Source organism: Juglans microcarpa x Juglans regia, chromosome 7S, assembly GCF_004785595.1.
Source record: "Juglans microcarpa x Juglans regia isolate MS1-56 chromosome 7S, Jm3101_v1.0, whole genome shotgun sequence".
Lineage (NCBI taxonomy): Eukaryota > Viridiplantae > Streptophyta > Magnoliopsida > Fagales > Juglandaceae > Juglans > Juglans microcarpa x Juglans regia.
Genome location: NC_054607.1, coordinates 11,074,474 through 11,101,292, shown reverse-complemented (window position 1 = coordinate 11,101,292; position 26,819 = coordinate 11,074,474). Strand labels below are relative to the sequence as shown.

The 26,819-nt window shown below is 39.4% G+C and overlaps 1 protein-coding gene and 1 non-coding gene across 2 annotated transcripts; both read left to right on the top strand.

Annotated features, from left to right (window-relative positions):
• Positions 1-17,686: 17,686 nt before the first annotated feature.
• Positions 17,687-18,061, top strand: LOC121240815 (kiwellin-like). The gene has a single exon (XM_041138344.1). It carries the CDS (start codon positions 17,687-17,689, stop codon positions 18,059-18,061), a length of 375 nt encoding a protein of 124 aa, XP_040994278.1.
• Positions 18,062-25,695: 7,634 nt separating this feature from the next.
• Positions 25,696-25,802, top strand: LOC121241732. The gene has a single exon (XR_005935762.1). It is a non-coding gene; the product is annotated as a small nucleolar RNA R71 (small nucleolar RNA).
• Positions 25,803-26,819: the final 1,017 nt, after the last annotated feature.

The following is a 26,819-nucleotide window of genomic DNA, read 5'->3' as shown; positions in this document are numbered from 1 at the left end:
CATACTGAGTTTAGTATAGAATATTTTGGGTCGAAGTGTGGGCTGTCCGGAATTGTTATTTGGCTAGTTAAGTGTGATTAAACTCGTTGAATTATGGTCTAGAGTTTGAGTCTTGAGTTGTTTAAGACCAATTGTGTATTGTTGGACTTTAATATTTAGTTTATATTATCTTATGAATAGGTGGCGAGACGGATAGAGACCGTATTCAAGTCATAGATAATACGCTGCAGGAGTCAGGTAAGTGGGGTTCCTATGCTAGGTTTTATACAAGTTAATAAGACTGAGGTTGATTTTATGAAAACTTGCATATTTTGTGTTGTGTTGGAAACTTGTGAAAATAAAGATCAACCTCGGTCACTCATCTTCATTATTCATGAAATCTGTGTGAAAAAGGAAAAAATATGTTCTGGCATGCATTGTGTAGACATGAGCTAAATTCTGTCATGTGGTTTCTGAAATCTGAAAAATGAGCGATATTGAGAATATGAAAAGTTGTGCATTTATTTAGAAAGATGTTATGACTTTTGTGTTCAGTGTGGGTAAACTGTCTGATTCTGTTTTGGTACTCTGTATTATTTTGGGTATAACATTTGAAAACCTTTGGCATGGTGTACTGGTTTTCGTATCTGACTCTGTCTCTACTTTGCTCTGCTCTGCTTTGTTATGCTCTGCTCTGTTTGGGTTGGTACCAACTTCTCTGTCTCTGAGTGCACCCACTTTGGAAACAAAGTGGTTTCATTGTGGTCTTTCCTGTGTGCACACTCGGAGCTCCGAGAAGAATAAAAGAAAGATTTCACCTCTGTCTCTGCCTGGTTTGGCCACCGGGGTTAGCACAACCCTACCACGGGGGGTGAAACATAGTCTCTGCTCTGTTTGATGCTCTGTTTTGATTTGATGATGATACTCAGTTTATGTTATGCCAAAGTACTATGGGTTTTACTTGTCTTAAAAACCATCGCTCTGTTATTTTGAAAATATGTTCTGTTCTGCAAGATAACTCTGAAAAATATTTTATTCTGCATACTCTACTTTATAAATGCTCATGTTTGCACGCTAGCATATGATTTCTGCTTACTGAGTTGTTGATAACTCACCCCTATCATTATAATATTTTTTTCAGATGATGTGGTGAGTCCAAATGAGGAACTGGATTAGAATGTTGTTTGTGTTTAAGCTGAGGAGATGTTGGTAGAAGGAGGACTTCTGGTGTTCTTAGTTTTAATGTCTTGAGTTTAGTAGGATTTATGAAATTAATAGTTGGTTTGTTATGACTATCGGGAGGCTATGGACCCCTTTGATTTATTATTATTGCATTAAAGATTGTGTGGAGTTTGTAATGAAATTATTGAGATAATATGAGATCGATTTCATTTATGAGTTTTTTTTTTTGGAGATTACCCTTTGGATGTGTTGGGAAACATGTTTATGAGTGACAGGTAGTGATTCTCCAAGCCACCTGGGTTTGGGGCGTTACAAGAAATGTATTCACAAAAATGTTATAATTTTATTTGATATCCCATATTTTAGTGTATTTCTTTTTTTAATGAAAGATTATTTTTTTAATTAATTTAAATATTGGTTCTCCTGTCTTAAATTTATTAGATTTCTCGTTGGATTTATTTTATAATTTTTTTTAGGTTGTGAAATTTACTTTGATGTGCTTTCTTGATATTAATTAGTGTTTGCATTTAAATTTGCTCTTTGCTTTAATGAAAAAATTTTATTGTTGGACTTTAATTATTTTATTTTATTAATATTGAGTTGCAGTGTTTTTTTTAATTGGCTCTTATTTATTTTTATTGTGCCTTTTTCTTTTGTTGGACTTTCTATTTTTTGGACTGGGCCTGTTTAAGCGTCTTTTAGTTTCTTTTGGGTCCCAACCCATTTATCGTACCATACCCATGAGCCCAAATACATGGAATGGACCAATAAGCCCAAGCCGTCGCAACGAGGAAGCAGTTTTCACTTCCATATCTCATGCACGTACGTGATCTTCCCACTAGGTTTTTCAGCAGCCGCTAGATACATCACTACATTGATCATAGAAACCACCACCGTGCAGCCCCCACAGCTTCTACCACCGTGTTTCTCCTTCCGTCAGCATACTCAGCACCGTGCACCGTACCCCTAGCCCTCGCATCTCTGTCCTCTGCCCTCCCGCTTTGCACTTCTGCAGTGCACCACCCATGGCCAGCAGAGGAAGATCATCACCACGGGTAGCACCACATGAGACGCCAAGCACACGGATCGCAAGGCAAGAGACTCACCCACGCACGGCCAAAAGCCAGCCTGCACCTTCACGGTTTTACCCAACCATCTCATGGAAAATGCAGCTTCCCAAGGAGGTCAAGTCGCCACATGCTCCTCCTCAACGCTACCATATGCCATCACCGTGACCCAGCCGTGAACCCACCAGTGTAGCCACCGATAGGCATCCTGCAAACCTCTGTTCCTCACTCCCGAAACAGAGGATGCGTTTCCTCCTACCTTGAGCCACTGTAACCACTCCCCACCGAGAGCTCCTTCACGTTGCGGCCCCACAGAAATCGCTGACGAAGACTTCTGTCACCCTAGGTCCACCTCACGCCTCGCTGCCTCACGGTAATCTCCCTCTCTGTTTCTCTCTTGTGCATATCTCACTCTCCATTCTCTCTTTCTCGCTCATCACTCTCTCTCTCACCGTGCCCAGCTCGCCAGCGTATCCACCCCAGCCGCTTTCCGCTGCTCGAAACTTCTCTCGGTAAGTCCTCCGTTACTCTCCAACTGCAATGAGGCTGCCTTGTTTCTTGTATGATTTTAGTTGTTCCCGTAAACTTCCATAGGTTTAGGAAATAGTTTGAGTAATAATTACAGCTTTACCCTTTTAGCCAAATGTTTCTTGAACAAAGTGCTTTCGGTAGGACATGTTTTTCCATGGGCTACGTCGTTTTCAATAAATATTTTAGTATTTTATATGGTTTTGTCTCACGTTATAATACAAAATTATATTAGTTAATATTAATTTTTTAGTCGGAGTTTTTAAGTGGGAAAAATGATAAATTTAGAAAGTGATGGTATTTTAGAATTAAGAGAAATTGTAAGTTTTGAGGTATTAAAACAGGTATTTTAGGTTTAGATATTGAAATACGTGGAGTGGAAATTTATGGAAGGTACGTGATTATTTTATAGGTGACGATTGATTTTCGTTCAGTACTGCTGTGGAGAATTTCTGATAAGCTAAGAAGTCCAGATAAGCGGGGTTCTTATGCTAGACTTTGCATAAAAATAAAATGAAACGAGGTTGATTTTGAAAATACGCATGTTTGTTTTGAAAACAATCTCAGATATTTGTTCTGTTTATGCATGAAAATTCTATATAAGAATAAGATATTTTTCTGGCATGACTTGTGTAGACATGAGTTTATTTTTGGCATTTTGTTATTGAACTGAGAAAAATGAGTGAATATGAACATTTGATAAAGTTTGCATATGACGTGAAGATGTTCTGAATCTGTTTTGGAAAATGTGAAATGATCTGAATATCAGTACTCTGTTTTGATATGATGTGGCATCTGAAAAACCTTTGGCATGACTTTCTGATTCTGTTCTAACTCTGATTCTGATTCTGATATGGTGATTCTGATTCTGTTTTGCTCTGATATGTGGCCTCGTCACGGGATACAATAATGACCTCTGGCCCTGTCATGGGAAATAATAGTGACCTCTGGCCCTGTCACGGGATACAATAGTGACCTCTAACCCTATCACGGGAGATAATAGTGCCCTCTGGCCCGCCACGGGATATAATAGTGGTTTTCTATTCTGAGTGCAATCGCTTTGATAACATGGTGATTTATGTTCTGCTTGGCTTTCCGCAGGATGCACAACCCTACCATAGGGGTTAAACATAGTCTCTGTTCTGATATGATATGATAAGACGAAAATGTTCAGTCATGTTGTGCCAAAGGAGTCTTTGAATATGAAAAGTTGGTTTCTGAATATGAAATATTCGAAAAGTTTTTCTGATTTTCTGATAATATGTATTTTTGATATTTGCATATTGATACTGAAATGTTTTGTTTCTGCATTCTGAACTCTATGAAAATGCTCATGTTTACGCATTAGTATATGTCCTCTACTTACTGAGTTGTTGATAACTCACCCTTTATCTCCATAAATTTTTTTCAGATAATTTTGAATAGTTCAACTAAGGATCAGGATTATGGAGCATCGGTGAGATGATTATTTAAGCATAGTGGATTACTCATATAAGATTTTTGAAAATCAGCGGATTTTATTAAGAGATTTTTGTAGTATTCTGATGACTTTATATTTTGGAGTCTGTAAATGGATTGAGGAATTGTGAGTTTTAAGTTACAGGGAGTAACTCTTTGATCCCTGCGGGATCGGGGCGCTACATTTATAGTTCAATATAAGGTTTATATATTAATTGTAAAAATTTTATTAGATTTAATATTTTAATTTGGTATTTTTAATTATTCAATTCATTCAAAAATTATATATAAGAGCACAAACAAAACTTGAGTAATAACTCGGCTCGGGCTCGTTAAAGAGTACAAATAAAGATTGATAAATTACTCGACTCAACTCGAGCTTGTGTTTGATCAGCTCAAAATCGGCTTGGCTTAGTGAGCTCTCAACTCAAGCTCAAACTCGAACTCGAGTTATTTGAGTCTAGCTCGACTCGATAACCCAAAAGCTCGACTCAGCTTGGATCGATTACAACCCTACTCCAACTCGAGCTCCACGCTCGCACCTTGTGTGGTCGAATACATCTCCCACTAAGCTTTTCAAACTAAGCTCCGCACTCACACCTAGCACGGTCGAGTACATCTCCTGCCAAGCTTTTCAAGTGGAGCTCCGTGCTCTAACCTAATGCAGCCAAGTACATGTCCCACCAAGCTTTCCGAGCCAAGCTCCGTGCTAACACCTAGCACGATCGAGTACATCTCCCGCCAAGCCTTCCAATTTGAGCTCCTTGCTCGCACCTAGCGCAGTCGAGCCTCCCACCTAGCTCCCCAAGTTGAGCTCCACGCTCGCACCTAGCGCGGTCAAATACATCTCCCGCTTAGCTCTCCAAGCCGAGCTTCGCTCTTGCACCTAGCACGATCGAGTACGCCTCCTTCCATATCTCCAACTCAAGCTCTGCACTCGCAACTAGCGCGGTTGAGTACATCTCCTGCCTATCTCTTTGAGCCGAGCTTTGCACTCGAACCTAGCGCAGTCAAGTACATCTCCCTGATAGCTCTCCAAGCCAAGCTTCGCACTCCCACCTAGCGTGATTGAGTACATCTCCCACCTAACTATCTAACCCGAGCTCTGCGCTCCCACCTAGCGCAGTTAAGTACATCCTCTACCTAGCTCTCCAAGTCGAGCTCCATACTCCCACCTAGCACAGTCGAGCACATCTCCCGCTTAGCCTTCAAACTCGAGCTCCGCGCACCAACCTTGCACAGTCGAGTATATCTCCAGTCGAGCTATCCAAGCCGAGCTTTGTGCTCACACCTAGCGTGGTTCAGTACACCTTCCGCCTAGCTCTACATGCCAAGCTCCGAGCTCACACCTAACACAGTTAAGTAAACTTCCCACCAAACTATCCAAGCCAAGTTCCGTGCTTGCATTGGTGCATCCATGCTCAAAAGTCTTCATCATTTAACACAAACAAATAGAGGACCAGAGACTAGCTCCCCGAATTTATTTTTCTACAGTTTTCCACAAACTGTCTCTATCATGGTTGACTCAAAGATTCTCCAAGTCTTTTTGTTGAGAAAATCGACCTTAAGAATCATGGGTAACTAAAGGGGTAAAAATAGCAACCCATATATACTAGGCCCAACCCATCAAAGGGCCACCATCAGGATGCCAGAGGGAAAAGACAAGGAGGTGACAAGACAAAAAGCAAAAACTGAGGAAGGAATGAAAGTGAGACACACAAGGGAGGAGTGACATAAAGCTGATTCCCTCACCTACCTCTGACAAGGACACAATAAAAGGGATTTGAGATCTAAAGGAAGGGGGACTTCTAGACTTCTGAGCGACTACAAGAGAACACAGAGCATCTTCTTCAACCTCCAAACGGGAAACAACAACTTGATCATTTGTCTAGTAAGTTACGATAAACCATGAGAGATTGTAAAATACTCTCATTTATAGTGGATTTACACTACAAACAACCGTGGACGTTGATCTTGGTACGGGCACCTTACCACCACCCCGAACCACCATCGAGGGGCTCAAAATGATACCGATTGAGGTCCAAATCGTCACCATGGGCCTGAAATGACTCATTCTCTTGTTACAGCCTGCTGTGTGATTTTTGGTATTCACAACAATGATCCCATGACTTGCAAATGTGTACTTTCATGATTGCAAAATGTCGACTTATTTCTTTTAGGTTGATCAAATAATAATCAGTATTATCTCTTAATTGAAATAGTTACTCAACAAGTGTTTATGGCATTTTATAATTATTTAAAAGCTAGGATTTTCTTGAACAATCCCTCATTACTGCGGGAACGAAGTTAGAATTTTAATATTGGTGAGATCTTTTGGTTCTTTGAAGTTTTAAGATATATATATATATATATATATGAAAAATGTTGGTTTTTGACGGTGCATGCTTGAAAACTTTCCTTACATGCTCTACTTGGGTTTCCTCATTTTGCAGGTGATCCTTCGTCTGCGCTGGTGAGGCTGCATGGCAGCAGTTGACGATCAAGCCGTTGGCCGCCAGTTCTATGCTGATTTGGTTGCTTCAGTTCCACAACCCATTCCTGATATCATAGTCGCCTCTCATGCCCTCAAGATTATGGACGGTGAACTCTTTTTCCAGTTTTCGAAAGAAGAAATAACCAGATTGGCCCTTTCGCTTCTCCATTGTTCTAAAATTCCTTCGACAGAGACCCTCACTGGACGCAATCCGTGCCTTTATTCATAGTCACTAGGGTTTATCCTCCACCTCGGTGGTTTCTTCAATGCAACTTCCACGCAACGTGTTTGTAAGGTTGGCTACAGAGGATGACTTTGTGAAAGCTCTGTCCCGTGAGTCTTGTGACGTGAATGGAGTTGCTTACCGTGCCTTCCACTGGACTCCCGATTTCAATGAGGAGCACGAACCATCTAGCGTTCTAGTGTGAATCTTGCTTCCTGGTTTGCCTCCTAATTTCTACCATGAGTCTTTCCTATGTATTTTTACGGCACCAATTGGTCAGTTTATACGTCGGGACAATCCTACTCATGACTCAAACGAATGGCGCTAGACTTTGCTTGGAGATGGATGCTACCAAGGAACCTATCCCATATTTCTGGATTGGTGCTCCTGGATTGCCAACCAGTCGGAAGCAGGAGGTCCTCTATGAGACTCTGCCTGCGTATTGTGGACAATGCAAAGTTCAGGGGCACACTACGAAGACTTGTCGTAAGGGGAAAACGGTGCATGGTGAGCAAAATCAATTTCGTAAGAAGAGTGAACCAAAGTCTGGTGGAAACCAATCTGGAAACATGTAGGATATCGAGTTGACATTAAATTCTGTCATGATAATCCTTGAGAAAGAACCTACTGAACTGGATGGTGCACCATCTGAAAAATCCATTGTAAATGCATCACTGCCTCTGTCCCCAAGGATTAATATTTCAGATGCTGCCATGATCGATGTTGGGGGGGAGCATGCACCCAGGGAGGATGTAGGTAATCTCTTGACTTAGACTCAAAATGATTGTTTTAGTTTTGTAGAACCTCCTCCTCTAATATTGGAGGACCCTATTAATATTGATTTGGAGCCTGAACCATGTTTGGATGATGAGGCTTTGAATGAGAACACGGCCTCTCTGTTCGATGATGTTGTTTCGGAGCCTAACCTCGATATTCCTCTAGAAATTCTATCACATGATAAAGAATACCATTATGAATCTTAAGGAAAAACTTCTAAGAAAAAATATAAGAAAAAACAGTTTGTGAAAGTGAGAAGTTCCATTCGGGTTCTTGCCCGTTGTACCTCGTCTCTATGATTGAATCTCTCCTTATTTGGAATGTCTGTGGCATTGGTATGTCTAGGCTTCGTTTAAAGACTTTAGTTTGCAAGTTCAAACCCAAGATCGTGGCGGTTTTGGAACCTTTCCAAAATATTGATAAAGCTCTTTGGTTGATGCATTCTTTACATTTGGATTCGTTTGTTTCTGATGAAGCTGCTGGGGGGAAGATATGAATTTTTTGGGACAATGCTATTGCTACTCAAGTGGTGCGGATTAGCTTGCAGTTTATTTCCCTTCGGGTGAATATAGGTTCTTACCAATTTCTATGCAATATTATCTATTCAAAGTGTAACATGCATGAGCGGAAAAGCTTGTGAGAGGATCTTAGCTATCAGTTCATGGGTTCGGAGCGTTGCATTTTTGCTGGTGACTTTAATATTATTCGAAATAATTTGAAAAGTAGGGGTGGGTGTCCACGACCAAATTCTGCGATGGAAGATTTCGATGCATGGGTCCACCAGGGTGGTTTCGTTGAAATGAAATCGAAGGGTCGTACCTTTTCCTGGCACAATGGTCAGTTGGGTCTCACTTGGTCTTGGGCGAAGTTAGATTGGGTTTTCATGGATGTTTCTTTGCTCTCTTCATGTCTGCATGTCTTCTGTTCCTATCTCCCGCGTACTACATCTGATCATTCTCCTATGGTTATTGAATTCAAGATGGATCATTTCTTTTATGGCCCCTCACCTTTTCGTTTTCAACAAATGTGGGTGGACCACCCGCATTTTTTAGAATGTGTCCGTCAGGCTTGGTCTGGGTCTGTTGTTGGCCAGGAACATTATGCATATTAATCTTCTTGAGAGTCACATTAAGGAGCTCGAAACTAAACTGCATCAAAGCTGGGATGAAAAGACGAAAATGGATCTTCTTTTCTCATCAGTGGAATTGGACAATTGGATCCGCCGAGAAGATACCAAATTAGCCCAAATGTCTAAGTTAAAATGGCAAATGGAAGGTGATCGTAACACGAAATTTTTCACGCTTGCCTGGCCAATAAACAACGCAAAAGAGTGGTGGAAATGAGGTTTTCGAATGGGGTTAGTTTTAATTCACCGAAGAGTATTCATTAGGGGCTGTGGATTTTTTTTTTCTAATTTTCTGCCAGGGGTGCCGACTAGAGTAGTACCTGATTTGTCAACTCTTATTTCACCTGTTATCTTGGATACTGATAGTTCAAGACTATGCTCTATTCCTGCTATGACGTAAGTTTTTCTCAGCTCTTTCCTCTATACCGTCTAATAGTACTCCAGGACCTGATGGGTTTGGTTCAAGTTTCTTCAAGAGTTGTTGGGAGGTGGTGAAAGAAGATGTCTTGGAAGCCATATCTGAATTTTTTGTTTCTAAACAACTTTCGAGATTCTTTACAGCTTCTTTTCTTGTCTTAATTCCGAAGGTTGATATACCTTCTAGTTTTGATAAGTTTAGGCCCATTAGCCTCTGTTCGTTTTTCTATAAAATATGCTCCAAAATCATTGTTAATTGTTTGACAGGTCTACTATCAAGAATGATCTCATGGGAACAAGGCGCTTTCATACTGGGGCGAAGTATCTTTGAAAATATTAGTCTCACGCAGGAAATGGTTCATTCCATAAATAAGAAGGCCCATGGTGGTAATATCATGATTAAACTAGATATGGCTAAGGCTTATGATCGAGTGGATTGGTCTTTTCTTCTAGAGGTTCTTCGTTGTTTTGGTTTCTCTCCTCATTTTTGTGAAATTATCAAAGCTTGTATCTCATCTCCTTGGTACTCTATTATGATGAACGACACTATAAAAAGATTTTTTCAAGGAGGCCGTGGTTTGCGCCAGGGAGATCCCCTCTCCCCCTATCTATTTATTATTTTACAAGAAGTGCTCCCTAAACTAATAAAGCAAAGTGTGGAGGCTAAGAAATTTGGTCAATTCTCTTAGGCCCAAGGTACACCTATAATTTTTCATCTTATGTATACTGATGATGTGGTGTTTTTTTCAAATGGAAGCTTGAAAGACATAGGGAACTCTTGGCTGTGCTTCATAAATACGAAAGTTGGTCAGGTCAATGCATAAATCAATCTAAATCTGCCATTTTTTGCTCTAAAAAAATTCCCTTAGCTCGTAAGAGCTCGTTATTACAGAAGGTAAGATTTTCTGAAGGATCTTTCCCTTTTAAATATCTTGGCGTGCCGTTTATCTTGGGTCAACTCAAACAGGTGCATTTGGAAGATATGGTGTCCAAAGTCCAGAAGAAAATATCGGGGTGGAAGATGAAATTTCTTTCGGCTGGTGCCCAACTTATCATATTACGGCATGTTGTTTCTAGTATGGCCCTTCATCTCTTTGTTGTTTTACAGGTCCCGCAATCTATTATCAAAACCCTCCATCATATGATGAGCACATTCTTCTGAGGGGAGGCGAATGGTAAAGGTAAGAAAAAATGGGTGGCTTGGAATTCTATTTGATGTCCTGTTGAGAAAGGTGGTTTGGGTCTAAGACATCTTGACGATATGCAACAAGCCCTCCACACTAGATTTGCTTGGAATCTCATTCAAGGTAACTCTTTATGGGCCAATTTTTTTAAGGGTAAGTATGTGGGTGCTAAGCCTTGGTCTCTGATTGACTCAACTAGGGGTACAAGGTTTTGAAAAATGATTGCTAAAAAGGTCTTGAATAATGCTAAGTGGCGCCTTAAGGATGGAAATGTTTTCTTCTGGTATGACAAATGGCGGGATAGTGGTCCTTTATTTAATGATATGAAAATTGTGGGTAATACTTTTCTTAAAGTTAAGGATTGCATATGATCAAATAGTTGGGATGTGGATCATGTTCTTTAGTTAGTGGGCCCAGACAATCTTGATGGCATCTTAGAGGATATTTGTAAAAATAAACTAGGTCTAGATGTGCTGGTTTGGACCAAAAATGATAACGGCCTGTTTTCCCCCAAGTCGGCTTGGGATTGTGTTCGTATCAGGGGAGACACTCTTGAAGGGCATTCTTGGATGTGGCATAAGAATCTTCCTCTTAAAATGCCAATCAATATGAGGAAAGTTTGGAATATGGCCTTGAGTGTGGATCATCATCTTCGCCGTATTGGCATTCCTATTATTTCTCGTTGTGATTGTTGTGCTAATGGTCACTATGAAGATCATAATCATGTTTTGTTTGCAGGTGAAATTGCCAACGTGATTTGGCGTTATTTTGGAGCTATCTTTGGTATTCCGATTGGCCACAATTGGAAAGACACGATGCAGACTTGGTTTTGCCGTGCGAAACATCGTCTCAAGTTGGCATATTTGTGGGGATTATTCCGACTGTCCTTACTTAGAGAATCTGGCATAGGCATTGTTTGGCACACATGGAGGGATGCTTGGAATCTGCCTCTGATATTATTCATTTTGTTCATCGGTACATTAGTCTTATATGTCGTGATATGCATAATAGTTCTCACATTTCTCGTTTCGATTTACAGGTACTAGATAGCTTGAATGTCTAGCCTACGCTCCCTCCCGTACAGCAATGCAAAGCTATTGCTTGGCAACGTCCACCGGCTGGTTGGGTTAAACTGAACATAAATGGTAGTAGTTTAGGTAACCCGGGCACCTCAGGTGTGGGTGGGATTATTCGAAATGATCATGGTACTTTAATACATGCATTTTCTTCTTTCATTGGCACATATTCTAATAACCAGGCAGAACTTTTAACTCTCCTTCATGGGCTCCAGGTTTGTAAATTTTTATCTCTCAATTATGTGGAAATTGAACTTGATTCTATGACTATCATTTCTTGGTAGAGGAGTAAAAGATGTGGGGTATGGTACCTGGAGGATTTTTGGGAGGAAAATCTTGACATTATGAGTACCATGAATTGTTTGGTTCATCATTTTTTTTTTCTTTTTGAGGGAAATAAAGTTGCAGATTGGTTGGCGAAGCAAGGGGCTTCCGGTGTTGATTTGTTTTTTTCCCATTTGGCGGAGACTCCCCGAGTGCTGCGAGGGCTTATTCGCATGGACTGCTCCAGGATGCCTTCGCTTCGTTTTAGTTAGGTTCGGTTTTTTTATTATTATTTTGTTGCTTGTGTTTTGTTGTCTTTGTTTCTACTTTGGTTTGGTCTTTTTTGCATGCTAGGCTTCTTTTTGTAATCCCCAGATGCTTGATTTATAACCACGGTTTTCCTCTACCACAAGTGAGGGTTATTAATAAAATTGGAGAAGAGTCGCTCTTGGATAGGTGGCCCTAACTCTTTCTAATATATACATATATATGAAAAATGTTAACTACACGTAAGAAAAATTTACAAAGAACCTACTTCTCTACATATCAGCTATTGATATGCTGAAAGTTATAAAATTTAAAATTTGAATTTCAAAAGAAAATGAAAAAATGAGTTTTGTTCGTAAAATTATAAGTACATATAACACTATTCATATATATATATGTGTGTGTGTGTGTGTCTGTGTGCGCGTACTATATATATGCTTGGTTTTATTTTAAAGGAATATTGTTTTTAAATACTAAATTTTATAAAATGGGAGTGCTTTCCACTTGAGTAAATTGTTAATGCCAAAAATCACACAACAGGTTGGCGCCAACTGTTAATTTCAAAATTGAGATTGAATCCCACAGACGACGCAAGTCATGGGACATCGTTGTTAATGTAAAAAATCGCACAACAAGCCAGAACGGGATGAGAGTCATTCCCGGTCCACAGTGATGACTCGGGCCTCGATCAATGTCGTTTGGAGGCAACAATGGCGGTCCAAAGCGGGGGTACGGTGCCCGTACGTACATCTATTATAGTAAATAGAAGATAAATTCAGCAAATATAAATGCAAAACAAGACATACAGATTTACGTAGTTCGGTATAGGGCCTACGTGACTATAAATGAGTACTATTTTACAGCCTCTAATAGTCTCTAGTTGCTCACTATACAAATGATCAAGCTGGAATCTCTCCTCTGGAGGTTGAAGAAGGTGCTCTGTGTTCTCTCATAATCATTGCTTAGAGGTCTGGAAGTCCTACTTTCCTTCAGATCTAAGATACCTTTTATTGTGTCCTTGTCAGAGGTAGGTGATCCACTACAACAGGAACGGCTTTTTGCGTCTAAAACTTTCGACGCAAAATATCCACACCTTCTCGCCAATATGAATTCCCGTCCAAATTCGATCGAAACAAAGTGGACACTATTAATGACTCTCAAAAGGTTTATCCAGTCAGAAAGTGTTGACGTCGCAAAAAAACCATTTATTGTGGCTCAATATATTCTACACAATTGTTGATTTTAAGTGACATAAAAGCATACGCTGCTAGTAGAAAAAAATACATTTACGACAATACTTTCATGTCGCAAATACATAGATATTGTCACTTCTCTGTCACTCCTCCCTTCTGTGTCTCACTTTCCTTCCTTCCTTCCTCAACTTTTGCTTCTTTTCTTGTTACCTCCTTGTCTGTTTCCTCTAGCTTCCTAATGGTGGCCCTTTAATGGGCTGGGTGTGGTATATATGGGCCTGCTATTTTTATCCCCTTTAATCACCTACAAGAGTTGTCGCAGTGAAGAAAGATGCAACAAACTGAAGTAGTGGAATAGCCATTGACAAATGTCCGAATTGTGAGCCACTGAGAGGAACAACCAAGCATCGTGAAGCTCAACCCAAGAGTTCATCTCACCAGACTGTAAATCAGCCCGTTTCTATCGTCAACACTGTATAAAGGTAAGTGGTTCTCAGACTATACTTGAAATATTTGTCATCAGAATTGTGAAATTGAAATCTATATAATTATGTGAAGTGTTGGGGCTGAAATTATAGTTGGTTATGGTTCTGTGTGGTGGCTAAGAGCCCTTGTGAAGCGTTGAGATTGAATGTATTGTTTCAAAATATTGTATTTTTCATAATAAATATTGTTCTTGATATGTCACTCATGTATAAACTATTGCGTTATAATTGATACTTGTTGCTAATAATCATGCCATTGAACTATGCTTTTGTGCGTGTAAGCTGACTGAAATTTATAAAAATGTTGAATTTGGTGTCAAAGGATTTTTGTGGGTGCATGCATTTCAAGACCCCAAGCCGAGATGGGGCATTGCCATGGTGGAGCTCTTCTGGTCACTCGAAAACACATAAAACTGAGCAACGTCCCTTGGATTTGTCATTGGGAGTCAACGGGCTCAGGCGAGATAGTAACGCTCTTGGATCAACATCATTGCCTCCCTGCTAGTGGAGACTAGAGGATGCTTGACCACAAACACGCTAGGCGCGGAACTGGACATCGCTTGTTACAAAGTTACTCACACGGTCGTTATCCATGGTGTGACGAAGGGAGCCAGAGTGTGTGGATAGTCCATTCGGGAGACCATGGTGTGTACATTAATAAAATAACTATTTGGGTTTTATGTGGGGTTTGTGAGTATCACAACCCCAAGCTAGGATGGGACAATATCTCGGTGGAGCTCCTCTAGTCACTCAATAGTGTGTAAAATTGAGTGTCCCTTGAATTATCGTTGGGCGACAACGGGCTCGGGCAAGACGGTAACGCTCTCTGGTCGACGCCATTGCCTCTCTACTAGTAGAGGCTAGAGGATGCTTGGCCATGAATGCGCTGGGCGCAAAATTGGGTATCATTTGTTATGAAGTCACACGCACGGTTGTTACCCTTGGTGTGATGAAGGGAGCCAAAGTTTGTGGATGGTCCATAGAGGAGACTATGGTGCATATCTTTCTTATTTTCGTTATTTCTATTCCACTTGCATGTATTTTGAGTGTTAGACTTAGTTCTACTTACTAAAATTTTGTGAAATCTCACTGTGGTGTCCCCACCTACGGTTTCACTCCTCGAAATCAAAGATTTTGATGCAGATGATGGGTATAATGAGGGGTACGAGTATGGAGGTCTGGCTTTACCAGGAGAATGACGATCGGGGTTATTCCCCCTTTGTAATTAAGTTTTATTTTTGGCTCGTTGTAATTATTAGAGGACAGTAATATTCTCTTGTCTACTTTTTGAAGACTTTTAACTTATGGATATTTTGGACTATGATGTAATTTAAATTTCTCTAGTATTGTTAGTTAGATTTTTATGACTGTCTTTTTTATTTTTTACTGGTATATAACTATACATATTATTTAAATATGTAAGCACACACTTGTCACAATAAGTGAGGGGTGTGTGACCCAAGTGGTCAACATCCACGCGTCAGGCTGTTGCCAAAACCACAAGCTGGGGCCGGGGGCACCACACTTCTCACTTAGAGATACTTGTCACACTGGGGATGCTTCTACCCGACCAACCAACTCGAGGACACCACCATGTGATACACCGAGGGATCCCACATCCTGACTACCAGGTGTGGCCAAATACAATACCATTCCAACCCAATCCCCACAAGGCATCCTCCTTCTCAGATGAAGCACGTGGCAACATTTCGTGGAAAGGTTCGGAGAATTCTCCATCCCATCCCATGAGTATAGATTCACGATATCTACTCCTCACACAAAGATAGCCATCCTCACACATAGATAATGGGTTCACACTCGGGGTTTCAAGGTCATCTATTGAAAACAGTTAAAAAACATTCAAACATTCAAAACATTGAAAATCAATGCATAAATATAGATATAAACATAATGATTGTAATATTTATCATGCTTGTAGAATGGGGAGAGAAGTTACAAAGATAATGCAATACCTCTTACAAACAACATTCACCCCACATTACCCAGTAGTGTCTTAGAAGCTAACCTACCTTCCTACATCGGAAGTTCTTTCGTTGCCTCTCCACTCCTTGCTTTCCAAATCAAAGCTCTTAGGTGAATGAGGTCTCAAAAGTGAGATCTCATCCCACGTCTAGGCCTTTCGAATATAGTTGGATTATCATATGTTCTTTCTGACGGATCTCTGACTCCAGATCTACTGTAAGGGTTTTCCTTAATCCTTCTTTGTCACAATGTGGAATGACAGAGACAGATTGCCAAGCATGGACCACACTCTTGGTCTTCTAACTTTCCTTGAGCTTGGCTTAAGTCGTACTATTGAGTTAGATGATGTGACTTGTCAAACCTTCACCTTTCATTGCAGAACCACTCCGGATGTGACCCTTCAGATGGAGTGTGCACCTCTGCGTATGACACTGTCACCTTTCTGAGTCCTTTTGTGTTATCTCGAAAGATTCCTATGTCTTGGTTGGTCAATCATTGACCGTTGCTCATCCTTGGCAAGTAATCCTATCTCGTCTTGGGCGAGTAATTCTTGTCTTTGCCTGAGTTCACCAACCTCTTCTGCTTTTCGTTCTCGCCTTCACAGTATGTGACTTTTCTAGCTTGCCTGCCATGATCGAGACACTGATCATCTCCACCTCGCTTTGGGACATATCGGCCAAGCCTCCTACAAGGTGCTTGCTCACATAGATATTAGACTAGCTACACTTTGCATCTCCTACTATCACTTTCCTTAGATCATTGGAGTATTTTTCATGTTTTGCCTACCACTCAATTCCAAGAATGATTTGTCTCCTTTTGCGCCAAGTGGTTCCTCGTAACCAACCTCAAAACAAGTTAACATATGAAACAAACAAAAGAAATGCTAGTCACGGGACGGCACTGAAGATTTGACTGACTAGTCAAATCTAGCACGTGCTAGATTCCCTTTGCGAGTCAGAAGGAAGATTAAAATACTAGAAACTACACGGTAATTTAAAAGAGAGTGACAATCATGCATAGAGCAAGTTTGGAATAATGCTGAGGTGGTTCGATAAATAACAAAATATTTCAAAAATTATATAGATAATAGATATATGCAGACGTCGGCTTGTTAGCTGCCACTCATTTCAAGTCCTAAAGAAAATGTGTGCCTCCTGAATAAGTACATGAGGCACGGGACGGCACTGAAGAAATGCTAGTCACGGGACGGCACTGAAGATTTGACTGACTAGTCAAATCTAGCACGTGCTAGATCCCCTTTGCGAGTCATAAGGAAGATTAAAATACTAGAAACTACACGGTAATTTAAAAGAGAGTGACAATCATGCATAGAGCAAGTTTGGAATAATGCTGAGGTGGTTCGATAAATAACAAAATATTTCAAAAATTATATAGATAATAGTATATGCAGACGTCGGCTTGTTAGCTGCCACTCATTTCAAGTCCTAAGAAAATGTGTGCCTCCTGAATAAGTACATGATTTTATTTGTAAAAGCCCCTTTAATTTTGTAGGATCGTAAAGTAATATCAATGTATTTACATCATATAGACGTGCATACCAAGAACCGTGAGATCTCACCAATACTACAATTTTTATAACTTCGTTCCTTCGTTCCTTGTAATTTTTGCAATCATGAAACGCTAAAAATGGCCGACGAGAGTTTACTGACCAGCATTAATATTAGATGACCTTTGCGACTCATAAGGAAGACTAAATACAATGAACTGCTGGGTAAGTTAAACCAGAGAGAGAGTGACAGTACTAGAAGAGACTATTCATAAGCCCAAAATTTCCAAGTCACCCCCCTAAAATTATGTGTAGCTATAATAATGCTTGGAAGAGAACAAAAAATATAGACTTTCGTCTTTGCACGGGTTCCCTCGGAACCACGATATTGAAGGTTGAAAACAAAAAAGAAAGGGGTCTATATAAGAAGATGCAGCCTCTCATCCTCTCTCAAGCGCTTACTAGTTAAGGATTTAATGGCGAACACACTTTTCTTTGTTTCCCTTTCTCTCACTATCGTTAGTGCTTTTTCATTCCTTCCATTCCTCGCGCATGCGATCTCTTCTTGCAATGGCGCATGTCGTACCCTTAATGATTGTGCTGGCCAACTCATTTGCATCAATGGCAAGTGCAACGATGACCCTGATGTCGGGACTCATCTATGCTCTGGAGGTAGTGGCCAGCCCAGCAAGGGGACTTGCCAGCCCTCAGGCAACCTCGTGTGTGGAGGCAAATCCCACGTTCAGTACAAGTGCTCGCCTCCAGTGACATCCTCCACCCGTGCCCGGCTCAAACTTAACGATTTCAGCGAAGGCGGTGACGGCGGGGGGGCATCAGAGTGCGACGGCTGATCAGCTTTTAATTTTGACTTCCAAGCGTAGAAGCTGTCAAAGTAATACAAGGGTAAATCCCAAGATCGAATTCACAGGGACAATGAGTTTAGCAAACATTTCATTTTCGCAAGACAACATGTTAACGTTTGGAATGACACGATAGTTTGAAATGATAAGAAAAGATTAAACTAAATGAGTTAGCAATTAACAAAAAAAATAATAATAAAAAAAGAATAAATTTTAGAACTTAACCGCTAACTAGATTCACACCTAAATGGGGCTATTTACTAAATGAGCGTGGAATGAATTATAAGAGAAATTGTCGGGAAGCTCAAGCAATAGTAAAGCTGAAAATAACAGTGAATCTATTTTTCTAAAATTGCTAAGAATCAAGAGATTTAAAGAAAATGTGCGGGAGTTGACTTAAACTTGTAAGAAGCAATGGAACAAACACTTGGGATGCAATTTTCGCCCACTAATTTGGTGATGGATTTACTTCTCTTTTCATTTTCTCTCAACCATTTTTTCATTCCTAGAAAATCATGGTCGGATGATATAGCATTGAACCACCATTTTTATGCTAACAAAACTACTTGACAAATTATATGACAATTTTATAAAAGTGAAAGAAAAACATCAAAATCATGTTACTTGTTTAAGTATCAATTGTGCCTTTACGTCTACAATTGATCTAAACCAAGAACAAAGAACTCTAATCTTTTCTAGATGCACATTGAAATATAATCCATCAAGTTAATCATTAAAAACACTAAATATTGAAGAGAATCCAACCCCAAATTGTCATGAGTTACTCATTGAATCCCAAGCTAAAAATCTAGCCTATCATCTCTAGATTAACAAAATGTTCAAGAAGATTAAAATCCAACATCACTAATTACTGCACTAAACAAAAATTGCAAAATGAAAATACTGTAGTCTCCAAATGTGCTGAAAACCCAAATGCCGAAGAAGAAGAACCAGCAGCAGAAAAAAATAAAATCGAAAAAAACAAGAAAGTTTCAGAGTAAGAATCCTGCGGAAAAGGAAGACGGAAACGAAAAATAAAAACAAAAAAATCCGAGAGCGGCGCATGAAATTTTTCTTTCTCTTTATACTCTCTCTTCCTCCCTCAGCCCTCTCAGCTGTGCGTTTCGGTGCAGTGCAGTGCAGCTGCCGTTTCGCATCCATTTTCCTGCGTTTTGAGCGTCCGTGAGTCAGCCCGAGTCTCGTTCCAGCTCCCCGCGTTTCACGTCTGCAGTGCCTGCGTTTTGCTCCAGCCTGCTGCGAGTTGCGATCCACTTCGTGCGCTTCTGTCCGCGTGAGTGCGTTTCTGTGCAGTGCAGTGCAGCTGCTCGAGCCAGCCCCTGCTGTGCAACGCAATACTGCGTGCGAGAGCCTGTTGGAAGCTGCTATCCGCATGTCTGCCCCTCAGTTCAAAGTGTGATAGCGTGAGTCTTCAAGCATTCCTTGTAGTTGCTGTGTCAGTTGGGTAATTCCGAGAATACCCATATATTTTTAACAACTTTCCCACAATGCCCTGCAATTATTAACAAAAATATTAGAATAAAATTTGAGATATTAGTCATAATTTAACATTGAGTCAAGCATTAAACTTTACTATATAATTAAGTGCTTAATTCATATTTTGGTTAAACATATGGTTCATTTTAGCAACTTAATCATGTAATTTTTAACACTTTATCACACCCCCCAACTAGCTTTTTGCTAGTCTCTAGCAAATAGTGCGATAAAAATATTGTAGGATCCAAGTCTGAGGTACTAAATTCAAAAATCTCTACAAAAGATCAATCATATTGAAATCATGGGCATTAGAATAGAGTCAAGTCTAGTTTTAGCTCAACACAAAAGCTTATAAAATTCTCAAGAGCTCAAACAAGGGAAATGTACTTAAGCTGAAGATCTTTGAGTGCACCAAGTGTGTGACAGATTTCTATTTGTTAGTTTCAAGATTTCTCACAATAGTTTCACCCTAACAACTTTTACAAGAAAAACCAAAAGGTCTTCACTCCAATTCAAAACCATTACATTAGCGGCTTTCACGCTATCACACTTTAAAAGACCCTTTTTTTTTTTTTTTTTTTTTTTTTTTTTTTTTTTTTATATATAGATCCCGGTGATAGGCAGCCTTTTCCAATGTACTTGCACAACCTTTTTTTTTTTTTTGTGCATGATCTCTAGCTTGCCCCTTTTCTCATGTGCCCTTTTTTTTTTTTTTTTTTTTTTTTTTTTTTTTTTTTTTTTTTTCACTTTTCCTAAGCTATTAAGATATGGTTCATTGTAGTTCTTGCTAGTTGCTTAGAAGAAACCACTGATTGTCATCAAACAAACCACAAAAAGTATCTGCTTGTGTCAATTAAGGTCATCAATCAATAGCTTTGGAATAACTTTCCCAAGTTTGAGTTGCTAAGACATATCACAAGGTCAAGTGTCAAACTTAAAACCAACCAATGGGAATTAGTGTAGCCCAAAACTGCAACTATCTGATCTTAAGTAGAGAAGTGTGAAAATAATAGCTTGGTGGCAACAAATATTCAGACCCCACAATTATTAATCTTGAGAGACTAACGGAAGAAGGCTCTCTTACCCCCAACTAAAAATGGGCAGTGTCCTCAATGCAAATCATGAATAAAACGAGGGATGAAAGAAAATAGGGTCGAAGGAAAATACCTGAGATGGCTGAAAGGATTATGAACGTAAAAATGAAACCATAAAGGAATAAACAGTGCTGATCCTGAAAAGATATACTAAAGAAAAAGAAAAAGGAAAAAAAAACATAGAACTGAAACAAATAAAAACAGAAAAAATAAAAAGGAAAAGAAGAGAAAAGAAAAAAAATCAAAACAAAAATGAGCTAAGGACCCTGAGAATAAGTGGGATCTTCCAAAGGAATGGAAGCATCCTCATGTGAAAGTTTTGCCAAAAAATGTTTAAGTCGTTGGCCATTAACTTTGAAGGTGTTTCCATTTTGAGGATTAGTAATCTCAACAGCTCCATATGGAAACACAGCCTTAACTACATAAGGCCCACTCCACCTCGATCTTAATTTGCCTGGAAATAGATGGAGGCGGGAATTGTAAAGTAAGACTTGCTCATTGGGCTCAAAATTCTTTCTTTGGATGTGCTTGTCATGTAATACCTTCATGCGTTCCTTTGATAATTTGGAATTGTCATATGCATCTCGCCTAAGCTCATCCAATTCTGAAATCTGAAATTTTCTCACAGAACCAGCATGGTCAATAGAAAAATTAAATTGTTTAATAGCCCAATATGCCTTATGTTCAAGCTCAACGGGGAGATGACATGCCTTTCCATATACTAAGCGATAAGGAGACATGTCAAGAGAGGTTTTAAAAGCTGTCCTATAAGCCCAAAGTGCATCAGTAAGCCTTAAAGACCAATCTTTCCTGTTGGGGTTGACTGTTTTTTCTAAGATGTGCTTAAGTTCCCTATTAGCTAATTCAACTTGCCCATTCGTTTGTGGGTGATATGGAGTGGAAATTTTATGGTGTATACCATATTTTTTCATGAGGGCAGCAAATGGTTTGTTGCAAAAATGAGTTCCATTATCACTAATAATAGCTCTAGGCATGCCAAATCTAGCAAAAATGTTTTCTTTCAAAAACTTAAGCACAATCTTATGGTCATTTGTTTTACAGGGAATGGCTTCAACCCATTTAGAAACATAATCAACAGCCACGAGGATATACAAATAACCAAAAGAAGATGGAAAGGGCCCCATAAAATCAATCCCCCAACAATCAAAAATCTCAATGACCAAGATGGGTTGTAAAGGCATCATGTTTCTCTTGGTGATCGTGCCTAGTTTTTGACATGGCTCACAAGTTTTGCAAAAATCATACGCATCCTTAAACATACGCGGCCAATAAAACCCACTTTGTAAAATTTTCGCAACGGTTTTATTTGCAGAAAAGTGCCCCCCACAAGCCTCATTATGACAAAAAGAAAGAACAGCTTGTATCTCATGATCAGGCACACATTTCCTTATGATTTGGTCAGAACAATATTTAAACAAGTAAGGATCATCATAAAAGAATGACTTCACCTCATGCTTGAATTTTCGTATGTCTTGCGCACTCCAATGGGGTGGAGTTTGTCCTGTCACCAAAAAATTAACAATGTCAGCAAACCAAGGTAAATTTTCAACTGACATTAATTGTTCATCAGGAAAAGTGTCAAGGATAGGGATAGTGTGATCCTTTTCAGCAAATGTAAGCCGAGACAAGTGGTCGGCAACCACGTTTTCTGCACCCTTCTTGTCTTTGATGATAAGGTCAAACTCTTGTAGAAGAAGTATCCATCTGATTAACCGTGGTTTAGCATCCTTCTTCGACAATAAGTACTTTAATGCTGCATGGTCAGTGAAAACAACCACAGGAGAACCAAGAATATAAGTTCGGAACTTGTCTAATGCAAAAACTACAGCAAGCAATTCCTTTTCAGTGGTAGAATAATTTCTTTGGGCTCCATTTAAAGTTCTACTTGCATAAGAAATGACATGTGGGAACTTATTTCTACGCTGTCCAAGGACAGCTCCTATGGCTACATCGCTAGCATCACACATTATCTCAAAAGGAATAGACCAAACAGGGGGCTGCATGATAGGGGCTGTGGTGAGCAAAATTTTCAGCTTATCAAAAGCATCTTGACAAGAAGAGGTCCATTCAAAAGCAACATTATGCACAAGTAACTCACACAAGGGCTTAGAGATAGAACTAAAATTTTGAATGAATCGCCTATAAAACCCAGCATGCCCAAGAAATGATCTGATTTCTTTCACTGTTTTGGGTATAGGAAGCTTGGAAATAAGTTCAATCTTAGCTTTATCAACCTCAATACCTCTTGATGAGACTATGTGACCAAGAACTATACCTTGTTGAACCATGAAATGACACTTTTCCCAATTGAGAAGCAAATGCTTCTCTTCACACCTGGCTAAAACAGCTTGTAAGTTAGTCAAACATGTATCAAAAGAACTGCCAAACACTGAAAAATCATCCATGAATATTTCCAAACAGTTTTCAATCATGTCACTGAAAATACTAAGCATACATCTTTGGAAAGTAGCTGGTGCATTACATAGTCCAAAAGGCATTCTTCTAAATGCAAAAGTGCCAAACGGGCAAGTAAAAGTTGTTTTCTCTTGATCTTCGGGGGCTATTTCTATTTGGTAAAAACCAGAATATCCATCAAGAAAGCAATAGAAATCATGACCCGCAACTTTTTCTAGCACTTGATCAAGAAATGGCAAAGGGAAATGATCTTTCCTAGTGGCGGCATTCAACTTCCTATAATCTATACACATTCGCCAACCAGTAGAAATCCTAGTAGGAATCAGTTCATCTTTCTCATTTTTCACAATGGTAAGCCCAGATTTTTTTGGTATTACATGAATGGGACTTACCCACTTGCTGTCCGCAATAGGGTATATGATTCCCACGTCAAGTAATTTCAAAATCTCTGTTTTTACCACCTCTTTCATGGTAGGATTTAATCTCCTTTGCATCTCCCTAGAGACTTTAGCATTTTCTTCTAAATAAATCCTATGAGTGCACACAAGAGGATTTATACCTTTTATATCTGCGATTTTCCACCCAATGGCACCTTTGTGTTGCTTTAAGACTTCCATCAATTTCCCTTCTTGGTCATGAGAGAGTTGGGCTGAAATCACCACTGGAAAGGTGCTGTCCGGTCCCAAAAATGCATATTTCAAGTCACTTGGCAATGGCTTCAGCTCTAGTATTGGAACTTCATGTGCTGTCAACGGTGGGAGTTGCTCAATCTTTGGCCTCCATTTAGTCTCCAATTTATTTTCTGCATTAAAAACATGAGAAACATCAATGGGGGTGTCATCAGGGAGGAGTTCACAAAAATTTTCTAACTCAAACAGCAGGTTAGTGGGCTGGTATGCCAAATAAGTCTCCTCCTCAAGGATGCTTTCCAACAAATTCACTTCTTGTACATCTTCCAAGTCTTGAGGTTGCCTACAAATATTGAAAATGTTTAGTTCAAGGGTCATATTCCCAAAACTCAACTTTAAAACACCACTCCTACAATTTATTAATGCATTTGAAGTAGCAAGAAAAGGTCTCCCAAGAATCACAGGAGCTTGAAAAGAAGATTTTGGTGTCAAGTGAACATCCAACACAACAAAATCAACGGGATAAAAGAATTTATCCACTTGAACCAAGACATCCTCAACAACTCCTCTTGGCATTTTGATAGACCTATCCGCTAGTTGTAAAATGATAGGAGTTGGTTTTAATTCCCCCAAACCAAGTTGCTCATAAACATTATAAGGCAGTAAATTCACACTTGAACCAAGATCTAACAATGCTTGACCAATTTTTGAACTTCCTATAACACAAGCAATTGTTGGTGAACCGGGATCTTTATATTTTGGTGGGGTATTGCTCTGAATTATGGCACTGACCTGCTCAGTAAGAAAAGCTTTCTTTTGCACATTTAATTTTCTTTTAACCGTACACAAATCTTTTAGAAACTTAGCATATGCAGGAATTTGTTGAATAGCATCTAACAAAGGGATATTAATCCTCACATGCTTGAATATTTCTAAAATTTCAGATTGGTGTTTGTCTTTGTGCAGAGGAACCAATCTTTGAGGAAAAGGAGCAGGTACAGGACATGAAATCTTTTCAGTTTCAGTTTCATTTTGTTCAAACTCACCATTTTCAGCCTCATTTTGTACAGGTTTAGAGACCTTACCAGCATTGTCTGAACCTTGAGCCGGAATGTTCACTACCCTACCATTTCTCAAAGTGGTGACCGCCTTCACTTGCCTCACATTTGAACTCTCAACTGCCCCTTGTGGTGGCTGACTTTGTGGATTGGGTTGAGGTTGTGCAGGAAGTTTTCCTTTCTCTTGAGAGCTCCATGCCGTAGTCATCTTTGTAAGTGTGCTCCGAATGTCATTTATCGCTTGAGAGTTTTGATTGTTGATTGTTGCTTGACCTTGCATAAACTGCTGCAAGGTGTTTGACAATTGCTGTACTGTCTCTTCAAATCCCCTCTTTTGCATTGGAGGTGCTTGAATTGCGAGTTGAGAGGGTCCCGGAGCCAAGGCTGCTGGAGCTACTTGCTGGTCATTCCTCCACCCAAAATTTGGGTGGTTTCTCCATCCTGGATTATAAGAATTAGAATAAGGACCAGAATATGGTTTTTGTATCATATTTACAGCATTAGATTGGTCTAACAATACCTCTTTGAATGCGGGGATCGTGGGACACTCATTAGTTGAATGCCCATGATCCTCACATATGCTACACTTCTCTGAATTTTTATGGACAGCATGCACTTCATTTACCTTTTTTAATTCCATAGCTTCCATTTTTCTAGACAACAAAATTAATTTAGCACGCAAATCATCATCTTCTTTCAAAGTATATTTTCCATGACCAGACTCAACTTGCCTAGACCTATCATGCACATCAGTTGTGTCCCAAGATTGAGCATTTTCAGCAAGGTAATCAAAATATTCAAATGCTTCCTCAGGCTCTTTGTCAAAAAATTCTCCATTACACATGGTTTGTACAAATTGGCGCATTTTAGGTGTCAAACTTTCATAAAAAAAACTTATCAAACGCCAATTTTCATAACCATGATGAGGACAAGCATTTAAAAGATCTTTGAATCTTTCCCAACTTTGATAAAAAGTTTCAGAATCTTTTTGGGTAAAGTTCATGATTTGTCTTTTAAGTGCATTCGTCCTATGTATTGGAAAGAATTTCTTCAAAAATTCAGTTTGCATTTCTTGCCATGTGCCTATGGTTCTAGGTCTCAATGAATTTAGCCATGTTTTAGCCTTATCTTTCAAAGAAAATGGAAACAACTTTAGTCTAATAACCTCCTCAGTGCAAGTTCGGTCCATGAATGTAGAACAAACCTCTTCAAACTCTTTGATATGAAGGTAAGGATTCTCGGAATCCATGCCATGAAAATGTGGAATTAATGGAATCATTCCAGGTTTGAAGTTAAAGGCATTTGCATTCAAAGGTTGGATTATACATGAAGGTGTGCTAGTTCTGACAGGTTGCAAATAATCTCTAAGTGTCCTATTTTGATTCACTACTTCCCGATCATGATTCTCATTTTCAGCCATGGTACTACTAGTGTCGGAAGATGACTCAAGAGAAAGTGATGCTGAGGTAAAAGATGCTTGTGATTCTGTCCTAACCAACCGAGAAGTTTGGTCTCTAGTCCAACCAGTCATACAAACAAGAACAGAAAATAAAAGAGTATGCAAAATAAACACAAAAAAAATAAAGTAAAATAAAATAAAGAAAAATGTCACCCAAGCTGTGAAGAGGTTCACAGCACTACAAACGTCTTCTCAACAATATGAGAATGCTCTGATAAACACCAGTTATCCCCGGCAACGGCGCCAAAAACTTGATCAGCTTTTAATTTTGACTTCCAAGCGTAGAAGCTGTCAAAGTAATACAAGGGTAAATCCCAAGATCGAATTCACAGGGACAATGAGTTTAGCAAACATTTCATTTTCGCAAGACAACATGTTAACGTTTGGAATGACACGATAGTTTGAAATGATAAGAAAAGATTAAACTAAATGAGTTAGCAATTAACAAAAAAAATAATAATAAAAAAAGAATAAATTTTAGAACTTAACCGCTAACTAGATTCACACCTAAATGGGGCTATTTACTAAATGAGCGTGGAATGAATTATAAGAGAAATTGTCGGGAAGCTCAAGCAATAG

Bases quoted from the DNA above. Each gene is read 5' to 3' on its own strand.
- LOC121240815 (XM_041138344.1), top strand. From the start codon at position 17,687: ATGGCGAACACACTTTTCTTTGTTTCCCTTTCTCTCACTATCGTTAGT.